Source organism: Cherax quadricarinatus, chromosome 8 (genome assembly GCF_038502225.1).
Source record: "Cherax quadricarinatus isolate ZL_2023a chromosome 8, ASM3850222v1, whole genome shotgun sequence".
Lineage (NCBI taxonomy): Eukaryota > Metazoa > Arthropoda > Malacostraca > Decapoda > Parastacidae > Cherax > Cherax quadricarinatus.
In genome coordinates, this window is record NC_091299.1 from 25,944,635 (window position 1) to 25,958,603 (window position 13,969).

The window sequence follows — 13,969 nt, forward strand, 5'->3', positions numbered from 1 at the left end:
ATATGATAGTTTCCCCGTGTTATATGATAGTTTCCCCGTGTTATATGATAGTTTCCCCGTGTTATATGATAGTTTTCCCCATGTTATATGATAGTTTCCCCGTGTTATATGATAGTTTTCCCCGTGTTATATGATAGTTTCCCCGTGTTATATGATAGTTTCCCCGTGTTATATGATAGTTTCCCCGTGTTATATGATAGTTTTCCCCGTGTTATATGATAGTTTCCCCGTGTTATATGATAGTTTCCCCGTGTTATATGATAGTTTCCCCCGTGTTATATGATTGTTTTTCCCGTGTTATATGATAGTTTCCCCGTGTTATATGATAGTTTCCCCGTGTTATATGATAGTTTCCCCGTGTTATATGATAGTTTCCCCGTGTTATATGATAGTTTCCCCGTGTTATATGATAGTTTTCCCCGTGTTATATGATAGTTTCCCCGTGTTATATGATAGTTTCCCCGTGTTATATGATAGTTTTCCCCGTGTTATATGATAGTTTCCCCATGTTATATGATAGTTTTCCCCATGTTATATCATAGCTTCCCCGTGTTATATGATAGTTTCCCCGTGTTATATGATAGTTTTCCCCGTGTTATATGATAGTTTCCCCGTGTTATATGATAGTTTTCCCCGTGTTATATGATAGTTTCCCCCGTGTTATATGATAGTTTTCCCCGTGTTATATGATAGTTTCCCCGTGTTATATGATAGTTTCCCCGTGTTATATGATAGTTTTCCCCGTGTTATATGATAGTTTTCCCCGTGTTATATGATAGTTTCCCAGTGTTATATGATAGTTTCCCCGTGTTATATGATAGTTTTCCCCGTGTCATATGATAGTTTCCCCGTGTTATATGATAGTTTCCCCATGTTATATGATAGTTTTCCCCGTGTTATATGATAGTTTCCCTGTGTTATATGATAGTTTCCCCGTGTTATATGATAGTTTCCCCGTGCTACATGATAGTTTTCCCCGTGTTATATGATAGTTTTTCCCGTGTTATATGATAGTTTCCCCGTGTTATATGATAGTTTTTCCCGTGTTATATGACAGTTTCCCGGTGTTATATGATAGTTTTCCCCGTGTTATATGATAGTTTTTCCCGTGTTATATGATAGTTTTCCCCGTGTTATATGATAGCTTTCCCCATGTTATATGATAGTTTCTCCGTGTTATATGATAGTTTTCCCCGTGTTATATGATAGTTTTCCCCGTGTTATATGATAGTTTTCCCGTGCTATATGATAGTTTTCCCCGTGTTATATGATAGTTTTCCCCGTGTTATATGATAGTTTCCCCGTGTTATATGATAGTTTCCCCGTGTTATATGATAGCTTTCCCCATGTTATATGATAGTTTCTCCGTGTTATATGATAGTTTTCCCCGTGTTATATGATAGTTTCCCCGTGTTATATGATAGTTTTCCCCGTGTTATATGATAGTTTTCCCGTGCTATATGATAGTTTTCCCCGTGTTATATGATAGTTTTCCCCGTGTTATATGATAGTTTCTCCGTGTTATATGATAGTTTTCCCCGTGTTATATGATAGTTTCCCCGTGTTATATGATAGTTTCCCTGTGTTATATGATAGCTTTCCCCATGTTATATGATAGTTTCTCCGTGTTATATGATAGTTTTCCCGTGCTATATGATAGTTTTCCCCGTGTTATATGATAGTTTCCGCGTGTTATATGATAGTTTCCCCGTGTTATATGATAGGTTCCCCGTGTTATATGATAGTTTCCGCGTGTTATATGATAGTTTCCGCGTGTTATATGATAGTTTCCCCGTGTTATATGATAGTTTTCCCAGTGTTATATGATAGTTTCCCCGTGTTAAGAACATAAGAACATAAGAAAGGAGGAACACTGCAGGAGGCCTGCTGGCCCATACTAGCCAGGTCCTTTACAATTTATCCCACTAACAAAACATTTACCCAACCCAATTTTCAATGCCACCCAAGAAATAAGCTCTGATGTGAAAGTCCCACTCAAATCCAACCCCTCCCACTCATGTACTTATCCAACCTAGATTTGAAACTACCCAAAGTCCCAGCCTCAATAACCCAACTAGGTAGACTGTTCCACTCATCAACTACCCTATTTCCAAACCAATACTTTCCTATGTCCTTTCTAAATCTAAACTTATCTAATTTAAATCCATTACTGCGGGTTCTCTCTTGGAGAGACATCCTCAAGACCTTATTAATATCCCCTTTATTAATACCTATCTTCCACTTATACACTTCGATCAGGTCTCCCCTCATTCTTCGTCTAACAAGTGAATGTAACTTAAGAGTCTTCAATCTTTCTTCATAAGGAAGATTTCTAATGCTATGTATTAATTTAGTCATCCTACGCTGAATGTTTTCTAACGAATTTATGTCCATTTTGTAATACGGAGACCAGAACTGAGCTGCATAATCTAGGTGAGGCCTTACTAATGATGTATAAAGCTGCAGTATGACCTCTGGACTTCTGTTGCTTACACTTCTTGATATAAATCCCAGTAATCTATTTGCCTTATTACGTACGCTTAGGCATTGCTGTCTTGGTTTAAGGTTGCTGCTCACCATAACCCCCAAGTCCTTTTCGCAATCTGTATGGGTAAGTTCTACATTATTTAACTTATAAGTGCTAGGGTTATGGACACTCCCGAGCTTCAGAACCTTGCATTTATCTACATTGAACTGCATCTGCCACTTTTCTGACCAAGAATAGAGTTTGTTTAAATCCTCCTGAAGTTCCATAACATCTACGTTTGAATCAATTATCCTACCTATCTTTGTGTCATCGGCGAATTTGCTCATATCACTAGTAATTCCCTCATCAAGATCATTGATATATATTATAAACAACAATGGGCCCAAGACTGATCCCTGTGGAACGCCACTTGTTACAGATCCCCACTCGGATTTAACCCCATTTATGGACACTCTCTGCTTCCTGTCAGTGAGCCATGACTTGATCCACGAGAGCACTTTTCCCCCAATACCATGAGCTGCAACTTTCTTTAACAGTCTATGGTGCGGGACTCTATCAAAAGCCTTACTAAAATCTAAGTAAATAATATCAAATTCTTTATCGTGGTCAACAGCCTCAAAAGCTTTACTGAAGAAAGTTAATAAATTAGTTAGACAAGACCGGCCTCTTGTGAATCCATGCTGATAGTTTCCCCGTGTTATATGATAGTTTTCCCCGTGTTATATGATAGTTTTCCCCGTGTTACATAATAGTTTTTTCCATGTTATATGATAGTTTCCCCGTGTTACATGATAGTTTTCCCCGTGTTATATGATAGTTTTTCCCGTGTTATATGATAGTTTCCCCGTGTTATATGATAGTTTTCCCCGTGTTATATGATAGTTTTCCCCGTGTTATATGATAGTTTCCCCGTGTTATATGATAGTTTTCCCCGTGTTATATGATAGTTTTCCCCGTGTTATATGATAGTTTTCCCCGTGTTATATGATAGTTTTCCCCGTGTTATATGATAGTTTCCCCGTGTTATATGATAGTTTTCCCCGTGTTATATGATAGTTTCCCCGTGTTATATGATAGTTTTCCCCGTGTTATATGATAGTTTTCCCCGTGTTATATGATAGTTTCCCCGTGTTATATGATAGTTTCCCCGTGTTATATGATAGTTTTCCCCGTGTTATATGATAGTTTTCCCCGTGTTATATGATAGTTTCCCCGTGTTATATGATAGTTTCCCCGTGTTATATGATAGTTTTCCCCGTGTTATATGATAGTTTCCCCGTGTTATATGATAGTTTTCCCCGTGTTATATGATGGTTTTCCCCGTGTTATATGATAGTTTCCCCGTGTTATATGATAGTTTTCCACGTGTTATATGATAGTTTTTTCCGTGTTATATGATAGTGTCCCCGTGTTATATGATAGTTTTCCCCGTGTTATATGATAGTTTTTTCCGTGTTATATGATAGTTTCGCCGTGTTATATGATAGTTTTCCCCGTGTTATATGATAGTTTTCCCCGTGTTATATGATAGTTTCCCCGTGTTATATGAAAGTTTTCCACGTGTTATATGATAATTTTTCCCTTGTTATATGATAGTTTCCCCGTGTTATATGATAGTTTTCCCGTGTTATATGATAGTTTTCCCGTGTTATATGATAGTTTCCCCGTGTTATATGATAGTTTTCCCCGTGTTATATGATAGTTTTCCCCGTGTTATGTGATAGTTTTCCCCGTGTTATATGATAGTTTTCCCCGTGTTATATGATAGTTTTCCTGTGTTATATGATAGTTTCCCCGTGTTATATGATAGTTTTCCCCGTGTTATATGATAGTTTTCCCTGTGTTATATGATAGTTTTCCCGTGTTATATGATAGTTTCCCCGTGTTACATGATAGTTTTCCCCTTGTTATATGATAGTTTTCCCCGTGTTATATGATAGTTTCCCCGTGTTATATGATAGTTTCCCCGTGTTATATGATAGTTTCCCCGTGTTATATGATAGTTTTCCCCGTGTTATATGATAGTTTCCCCGTGTTATATGATAGTTTTCCCCGTGTTATATGATAGTTTTCCCCGTGTTATATGATAGTTTCCCCGTGTTATATGATAGTTTTCCCCGTGTTATATGATAGTTTTCCCCGTGTTATATGATAGTTTCCCCGTGTTATATGATAGTTTTCCCCGTGTTATATGATAGTTTCCCCGTGTTATATGATAGTTTTCCCCGTGTTATATGATAGTTTTCCCCGTGTTATATGATAGTTTCCCCGTGTTATATGATAGTTTTCCCCGTGTTATATGATAGTTTCCCCGTGTTATATGATAGTTTCCCTGTGTTATATGATAGTTTTCCCCGTGTTATATGATAGTTTTCCCCGTGTTATATGATAGTTTTCCCGTGTTATATGATAGTTTCCGAGTGTTATATGATAGTTTCCCAGTGTTATATGATAGTTTCCCCGTGTTATATGATAGTTTTCCCCGTGTTATATGATAGTTTCCCCGTGTTATATGATAGTTTCCCCGTGATATATGATAGTTTCCCCGTGTTATATGATAGTTTCCCAGTGTTATATGATAGTTACTTAGTGTTATATGATAGTTTTTCCCGTGTTATATGATAGGTTCCCAGTGTTATATGATAGTTTCCCAGTGTTACATGATAGTTTCCCCGTGTTATATGATAGTTTCCCAGTGTTACATGATAGTTTCCCCGTGTTATATGATAGTTTCCCCGTGTTATATGATAGTTTCCCCATGTTATATGATAGTTTTCCCCGTGTTATATGATAGTTTTCCCCGTGTTATATGATAGTTTTCCCCGTGTTATATGATAGTTTTCCCCGTGTTATATGATAGTTTCCCCGTGTTATATGATAGTTTCCCCCGTGTTATATGATAGTTTCCCCGTGTTATATGATAGTTTCCCCGTGTTATATGATTGTTTTCCCCGTGTTATATGATAGTTTCCCTGTGTTATATGATAGTTTCCCCGTGTTATATGATTGTTTTCCCCGTGTTATATGATAGTTTTCCCCGTGTTATATGATGGTTTTCCCCGTGTTATATGATAGTTTCCCCATGTTATATGATAGTTTTCCCCGTGTTATATGATAGTTTCCCTGTGTTATATGATAGTTTTCCCCGTGTTATATGATAGTTTTCCCCGTGTTATATGATAGTTTCCCTGTGTTATATGATAGTTTTCCCTGTGTTATATGATAGTTTCCCCATGTTATATGATAGTTTTCCCCGTGTTATATGATAGTTTTCCCCGTGTTATATGATAGTTTCCATGTGTTATATGATAGTTTTCCCCGTGTTATATGATAGTTTTCCCCATGTTATATGATAGTTTCCATGTGTTATATGATAGTTTTCCCCGTGTTATATGATAGTTTTCCCCGTGTTATATGATAGTTTTCCCCGTGTTATATGATAGTTTTTCCCGTGTTATATGATAGTTTTCCCCTGTTATATGATAGTTTTCCCCGTGTTATATGATAGTTTTCCCCGTGTTATATGATAGTTTTCCCCGTGTTATATGATAGTTTTCCCGTGTTATATGATAGTTTTCCTGTGTTATACGATAGTTTCTTCCTCGTTTTATCAGAGTTTTACTCTGTTTTATATGACAGTTTCTTCCCCATGTTATATGATAGTTTCTTCCCCATTATATGATAGTTTCTTCTCCGTTATATACTAGTTTCTTCCCCGTGTTACGCTGAGAGTTTCTTTCCCGTGTTACACAGAGTCTTCCCGTGTTATACTAAAAGGTTCTTGCTCGTGTGTTACTGACCGTGTAGCGGAGTTTCTTGCCCGGGGGAAGTCTCTTGGCAGCGTAGATGGTGACAGGTCTGGCCAGCTTGGCACCACAGGTACTGCGGTATGATCCTCCGCTGCTTGAGCTGGCGCTGCTCACCTTGGACAAGCCTGTAGACGGTACGAGGGAGTAGTGGCAGCCGCGGGGTACAGCGGCCCAGCGGTACACTGTTCACAGTGGTACAGGGAGGGGGAGCCAGGGTATTTTACTGTTGTGGTACAGAGGCAATGATATGCCAGGATTCAGAAATACATAAGGTACTCCTTAGAGGAGCAATTCATACAACAGCAGTGCATAATACAGTGGTGTATAATACAGTGGTGCATAATTTAGCAGGGAATCAACAGAGTAGAGGTAAAACAATCAGTGTAAAGTTACAATGATGCATTCATTTTCTTCAGGCACTAAGAGTCATCAGGAACTCACAGTCGTAGAGCCACTAGAGTCTTCAAGCACTTACATCAAGCACTCGCAACTGTCAAGAACCGTAAGGGGTTTATTAAGTTTCCTTCCAGTGTCTGGTTGAGTTTACTATGTAAACAAATTCCGCTATCCATTAGAAAACTATACACCCAAGCATTTCCTTTACAATTCACCAAAAAATCCAGACATGCTTAATCCACCAAGCATCCAGACAACTACTTTGTACTGCGTCAAACATCCACCAACCTGCTTAAAAGACCACAAGCACAGAACATTCACTCAGTAGGGACCTGAAAGGTTCACCAAGCAGGAGACCTGAAAGGTTCACCCAGCAGGGGACCTGAAAGGTTCACTCAGCAAGGGACCTGAAAGGTTCACCCAGCAGGGGCCCTGAAAGGTTCACCTAACAGGAGACCTGAAAGGTTGACCCAGCAGGAGACCTGAAAGTTAACCCAGCAGGGGACCTAAAAGGTTCACCTAGCAGGGGACCTGAAAGGTTCACTCAGCAGGGGACCTGAAAGGTTGACCTAGACCTAGAGGGACCCTGCAGAAATGCCCTGAACAAAAGATTCGCTCACCTGAGATCCCGGAGGAGCCGGAGCCGAAGGAATAGAGAGAGGAGGAGGCTGGCATACATCTGCCGGTGGCGGCAACGGCAGCCATGGAGTACTGGGAGATGGAGGTGGGGAAGGGAGCGTCCCTGGCCTGCCGCAGCCGCAGGATCTTGGCCCTACACACCACACACCGCAGGGGCAGCAGCCGCTGACTCACCGCAACCTGAAGAGACATGAACACTCCACGTTAACAAGTTTGATCCTTGTTATGTTAGTGACGTGTGATGTGTTAGTGACGTGTGATGTGTTAGTGACATGTGATGTGTTAGTGACGTGTGATGTATTAGTGACGTGTGGTGTGTTAGTGACGTGTGATGTGTTAGTGACGCGTGATGTGTTAGTGACGTGTGATGTATTAGTGACGTGTGATGTTGTATTAGTGACGTGTGGTGTGTTAGTGACGTGTGATGTTGTGTTAGTGACGTGTGATGTGTTAGTGACGTGTGATGTTGTGTTAGTGACGTGTGATGTGTTAGTGACGTGTGATGTATTAGTGACGTGTGGTGTGTTAGTGACGTGTGATACTGTATTAGTGAAGTGTGATGTTGTGTTAGTGACGTGTGGTGTGTTAGTGACGTGTGATGCTGTATTAGTGAAGTGTGATGTTGTGTTAGTGACGTGTGATGTGTTAGTGACGTGTGATGTGCTAGTGATGTGTGATATGTTAGTGGCATGTAATGTTATGTTAGTGACGTGTGATGTTGTGTTAGTTACGTGTGACGTTATGTTAGTGACGTTTGATGTTATGTCAATGACGTGTGATGTTGTGTTAGTGACGTGTGATGCTGTATTAGTGACGTGTGATGTTGTGTTAGTGACGTGTGGTGTGTTAGTGACGTGTGGTGTGTTAGTGACGTGTGATGCTGTATTAGTGAAGTGTGGTGTTGTGTTAGTGACGTGTCATGTGTTAGTGACTTGTGATGTGCTAGTGATGTGTGATATGTTAGTGGCATGCAATGTTATGTTAGTGACTTGTGATGTTGTGTTAGTTACGTGTGATGTTATGTTAGTGACGTTTGATGTTATGTCAATGACGTGTGATGTTGTGTTAGTGACGTGTGATGTTATGTTACTGACGTGTGATGTTGTGTTAGTGATGTATGATGTTATGTTAGTGACGTTTGATGTTATGTTAGTGACGTGTGATGTTGAGTTAGTTACGTGTGATGTTATGCTAGTGACGGGTGATGTATACGTGACGTGTGATGCTGTATTAGTGACGTGTGATGTTGTGTTATTGACGTGTGATGTTGTGTCAGTTACGTGTGATGTTATGTTAGTGGCATGTCATATTACGTTAGTGATGTGTGATGTTGTGTTAGTGACGTGTGATGTGCTAGTGACGTGTGATGTTATGTTAGTGGCATGTGATGTTATGTTAGTGACGTGTGATGTTATGTTAGTGTCATGTCATGTTATGTTAGTGACGTGTGATGTTGTGTTAGTGACGTGTGATGTTATGTTAGTGACGCATGATGTTATATTAGTGACGTGTGATATTGTGTTAGTGACGTGTGGTGTTATGTTAGTGTCATGTCATGTTATGTTAGTGACGTGATGTTGTGTTAGTGGAATTTGATGTTGTGTTAGTTACGTGTGATGTGTTAGTGACGTATGATGTTATGTTAGTGACGTGTGATGTTGTGTTAGTGACGTGTGATGTTATGTTAGTGACGTATGATGTTGTGTTAGTGACGTGTGATGTCATGTTAGTGACGTGTGATGTTATATTAGTGACGTGTGATGTTGTGTTAGTGACGTATGATGTTGTGTTAGTGACATGGGATGTTGTGTTAGTAACGTGTGATGTTATGTTAGTGACGTATGATGTTATATTAGTGACGTGTGATGTTGTGTTAGTGACGTATGATGTTGTGTTAGTGACGTGTGATGTTATGTTAGTGACGTGTGATGTTATGTTAGTGACGTATGATGTTGTGTTAGTGACATGTGATGTTGTGTTAGTAACGTGTGATGTTATGTTAGTGACGTGTGATGTTATGTTAGTGACGTGTGATGTTGTGTTAGTGACGTGTGATGTTATGCTAGTGACGTGTGATGTGTTAGTGACGTGTGATGTTATCCTCACTACCACACATAGCTCCCACACCTCGCTCCCACATCTCACTCCTGCACCTCACTCCCACACCTCGCTCCCATACCTCATTACCACGTCTCGCTCCTACACCTCGCTTCCACACCTCGCTTCCACACCTAGCTCCCACACCTCGCTTCCACACCTCGCTCCCACACCTAGCTCCCACACTTCGCTCCCACACCTCACTCCCACACCTCACTCCCACACCTCGCTCCCACACATCACTCCCACGCCTCACTCCCACATCTAGCTCCCACATCTCGCTCCCACACCTCACTCTCACACCTCGCTCCCACACCTCACTCCCACACATAGCTCCCATACCTCACTCCCACACCTCACTCCCAAACCTCACTCCCACACCTAGCTCCCACACCTCACTCCCACACCTCACTCCCACACCTCACTCCCACACCATACTCCCACACCTCACTCCCACACCTCACTCCCACACCTCACTCCCACACTTCACTCCCACACCTCACTCCCACACCTCACTCCCACACCTCACTCCCACACCTCACTCCCACATCTCACTCGCACACTTCACTCCCATATCTCACTCCCACACCTCACTCCCACACTTCACTCCCACACCTCACTCCCACGCCTCACTCCCACACCTCTCTCCCACACCTCACTCCCACACCTCACTCCCACACCTAGCTCCCACACTTCACTCCTACACCTCACTCCCACACCTCACTCCCACACCGTACTCCCACACCGTACTCCCACACCTCACTCCCACACCTCACTCCCACACTTCACTCCCATACCTCGCACCCACACGTCACTCCCACACCTCACTCCCACACCTCACTCCCACATCTCACTCCCACACTTCACTCCCATATCTCACTCCCACACCTCACTCCCACCCTTCACTCCCACACCTCACTCCCACACCTCACTCCCACACTTCACTCCCACACCTCACTCCCACACCTCACTCCCACACCTCACTCCCACACCTCACTCCCACACCTAGCTCCCACACTTCACTCCTACACCTCACTCCCACACCTCACTCCCACACCTCACTCCCACACCGTACTCCCACACCTCACTCCCACACTTCACTCCCACACCTCGCACCCACACGTCACTCCCACACCTCACTCCTACACCTCACTCCCACATCTCACTCCCACACTTCACTCCCATATCTCACTCCCACACCTCACTCCCACCCTTCACTCCCACACCTCACTCCCACACCTCACTCCCACACTTCACTCCCACACCTCACTCCCACGCCTCAATCCCACACCTCACTCCCACACCTCTCTCCCACACCTCACTCCCACAGCTCTCTCCCACACCTCACTCCCATACCTCACTCCCACATCTAGCTCCCACATCTCGCTTCCACACCTCACTCTCACACCTCGCTCCCACACCTCACTCCTACACATAGCTCCCACACCTCACTCCCACACCTCACTCCCAAACCTCACTCCCACACCTAGCTCCCACACCTCACTCCCACACCTCACTCCCACACCTCACTCCCACACCTCACTCCCACACCGTACTCCAACACCATACTCCCACACCTCACTCCCACACCGTACTCCCACACCTCACTCCCACACCTCACTCCCACACCTCCCTCCCACACTTCACTCCCACACCTCACTCCCACACCTCACTCCAACACCTCACACCCACAACTCTCTAACACACCTAACTCCCACAATTCACTCCCAAAACTCACTCCCACACCAAACTCCCACGCCTCACTCCCACACCTCACTCCCACACCTCACTCCCACACCTCACTCCCACACCTCACTCCCACACCTCACTCCCACACCTCACTCCCACACCTCACTCCCACACCTCACTATCACACCTAGCTCCCACACTTCACTCCTACACCTCATTCCCACACCTCATTCCCACACCTCACTCCCACACCTCACTCCCACACCTCACTCCCACACCATACTCCCACACATCACTCCCACACCTCACTCCCACACCATACTCCCACACCTCACTCCCACACCTCACTCCCACACCTCACTCCCACACCGTACTCCCACACCATACTTCCACTCCTCACTCCCACACCTCACGCCCACACTTCACTCCCACACCTCATTCCCACACCTCATTCCCACACTTCACTCCCACACATCGCTCCCACACCTCACTCCCACACCTCACTCCCATATCTCACTCCCACACCTCACTCCCACGCTTCACTCCCACACCTCACTCCCACACCTCACTCCCACACTTCACTCTCACACCTCACTCCCACGCCTCACTCCCACACCTCACTCCCACACCGCACTCCCACACCTCACTCCCACACCTCACTCCCACATCTCACTCCCACACTTCACTCCCATATCTCACTCCCACACCTCACTCCCACGCTTCACTCCCACACCTCACTCCCACACCTCACTCCCACACTTAACTCCCACACCTCAATCCCACGCCTCACTCCCACACCTCACTCCCACACCTCACTCCCACACCTAGCTCCCACACTTCACTCCCACACCTCACTCCCACACCTCATTATCACACCTAGCTCCCACACTTCACTCCCACACCTCATTCCCACACCTCAGTCCCACACCTCACTCCCACACTTCACTCCCACACCTCACTCCCACACCTCACTCCCACACCTAGCTCCCACACTTCACTCCCACACCTCACTCCCACACCTCACTCCCACACCTCACTCCCACACCTAGCTCCCACACTTCACTCCCACACCTCATTCCCACACCTCATTCCCACACCTCACTCCCACACCTCACTCCCACACCTCACTCCCACACCTCACTCCCACACCTAGCTCCCACACTTCACTCCCACACCTCACTCCCACACCTCACTCCCACACCTCACTCCCACACCTCACTCCCACACCTAGCTCCCACACTTCACTCCCACACCTCATTCTCACACCTCATTCCCACACCTCACTCCCACACCTCACTCCCACACCTCACTCCCACACCTCGCTCCCACACCTCACTCCCACACCTAGCTCCCCCACCTAGCTCCCACACTTCACTCTCACACCTAACTCCCACTCCTCACTCCCACACTTCACAACCACACCTCTCTCCCACACCTCACTCCCACACCTAGCCCCCACACTTCACTCCCACACCTCACTCCCACACCTCACTCCCACACCTCACTCCCACACCTCACTCCCACACCTCACTCCCACACCTCCCTCCCACACCTAGCTCCCACACCTCACTCCCACACCTCACTCCCACACCTCACTCCCACACCTCACTCCCACACCTCACTCCCACACCTCACTCCCACACCTCACTCCCACACCTCGCTCCCACACCAAGCTCCCACACATCACTCCCACACCTCACTCGCCCACCTCACTCCCACACCTCACTCCCACACCTCACTCCCTCACCTCACTCCCACACCTCACTCCCACACCTCACTCCCACACCTAGCTCCCACACCTCACTCCCACACCTCACTCCCACACCTCACTCCCACACCTCACTCCCACACCTAGCTCCCACACCTCACTCCCACACCTCACTCCCCCACCTCACTCCCACACCTCACTCCCACACCTCACTCCCACACCTCACTCCCTCACCTCACTCCCACACCTCACTCCCACACCTCACTCCCACACCTCACTCCCACACCTAGCTCCCACACCTCACTCCCACACCTCACTCCCACACCTCACTCCCACACCTCACTCCCACACCTCACTCCCACACCTAGCTCCCACACCTCACTCCCACACCTCACTCCCACACCTCACTCCCACACCTCACTCCCACACCTCACTCCCACACCTAGCTCCCACACCTCACTCCCACACCTAACTCCCACACCTCACTCCCACACCTCACTCCCACACCTAGCTCCCACACCTCACTCCCACACCTCACTCCCACACCTCACTCCCACACCTCACTCCCACACCTCACTCCCACACCTCATTCCCACACCTCACTCCCACACCTCACTCCCACACCTCACTCCCACACCATACTCCCACACCTCACTCCCACACCTCACTCCCACACCTAGCTCCCTCACCTCACTCCCACACCTCACTCCCACACCTCACTCCCACACCTCTCTCACACACCTAGCTCCCACTCCTCACTCCCACACCTCACTCCCACACCTCACTCCCACACCTCACTCCCACACCTCACTCCCACAACTCACTCCCACACTTCACTCCCATATCTCACTCCCACACCTCACTCCCACGCTTCACTCCCACACCTCACTCCCACACCTCACTCCCACACTTCACTCCCACACCTCACTCCCACGCCTCAATCCCACACCTCACTCCCACACCTCACTCCCACACCTCACTCCCACATCTCGCTCCCACACCTCACTCCCATACCTCACTCCCACATCTAGCTCCCACATCTCGCTTCCACACCTCACTCACACACCTCGCTCCCACACCTCACTCCCACACCTAGCTCCCACACCTCACTCCCACACCTCACTCCCAAACCTCACTCCCACA

The 13,969-nt window shown here is 46.0% G+C and overlaps 1 protein-coding gene across 1 annotated transcript in view; it reads right to left on the reverse strand.

Annotated features, from left to right (window-relative positions):
* The window catches only part of LOC128685452 (vitellogenin-2), a 219,192-nt gene that overhangs the window by 15,649 nt on the left and 189,574 nt on the right, over positions 1–13,969 (reverse strand). The window contains exons 4-5 of the mRNA XM_070082733.1: positions 7,314–7,512; positions 6,289–6,422 (exon numbers count right to left, since the gene is read on the reverse strand). Of these exons, the coding sequence (XP_069938834.1) occupies positions 6,289–6,422; positions 7,314–7,512 (333 nt within the window). The remainder of the gene's footprint in view (positions 1–6,288; positions 6,423–7,313; positions 7,513–13,969) is intronic.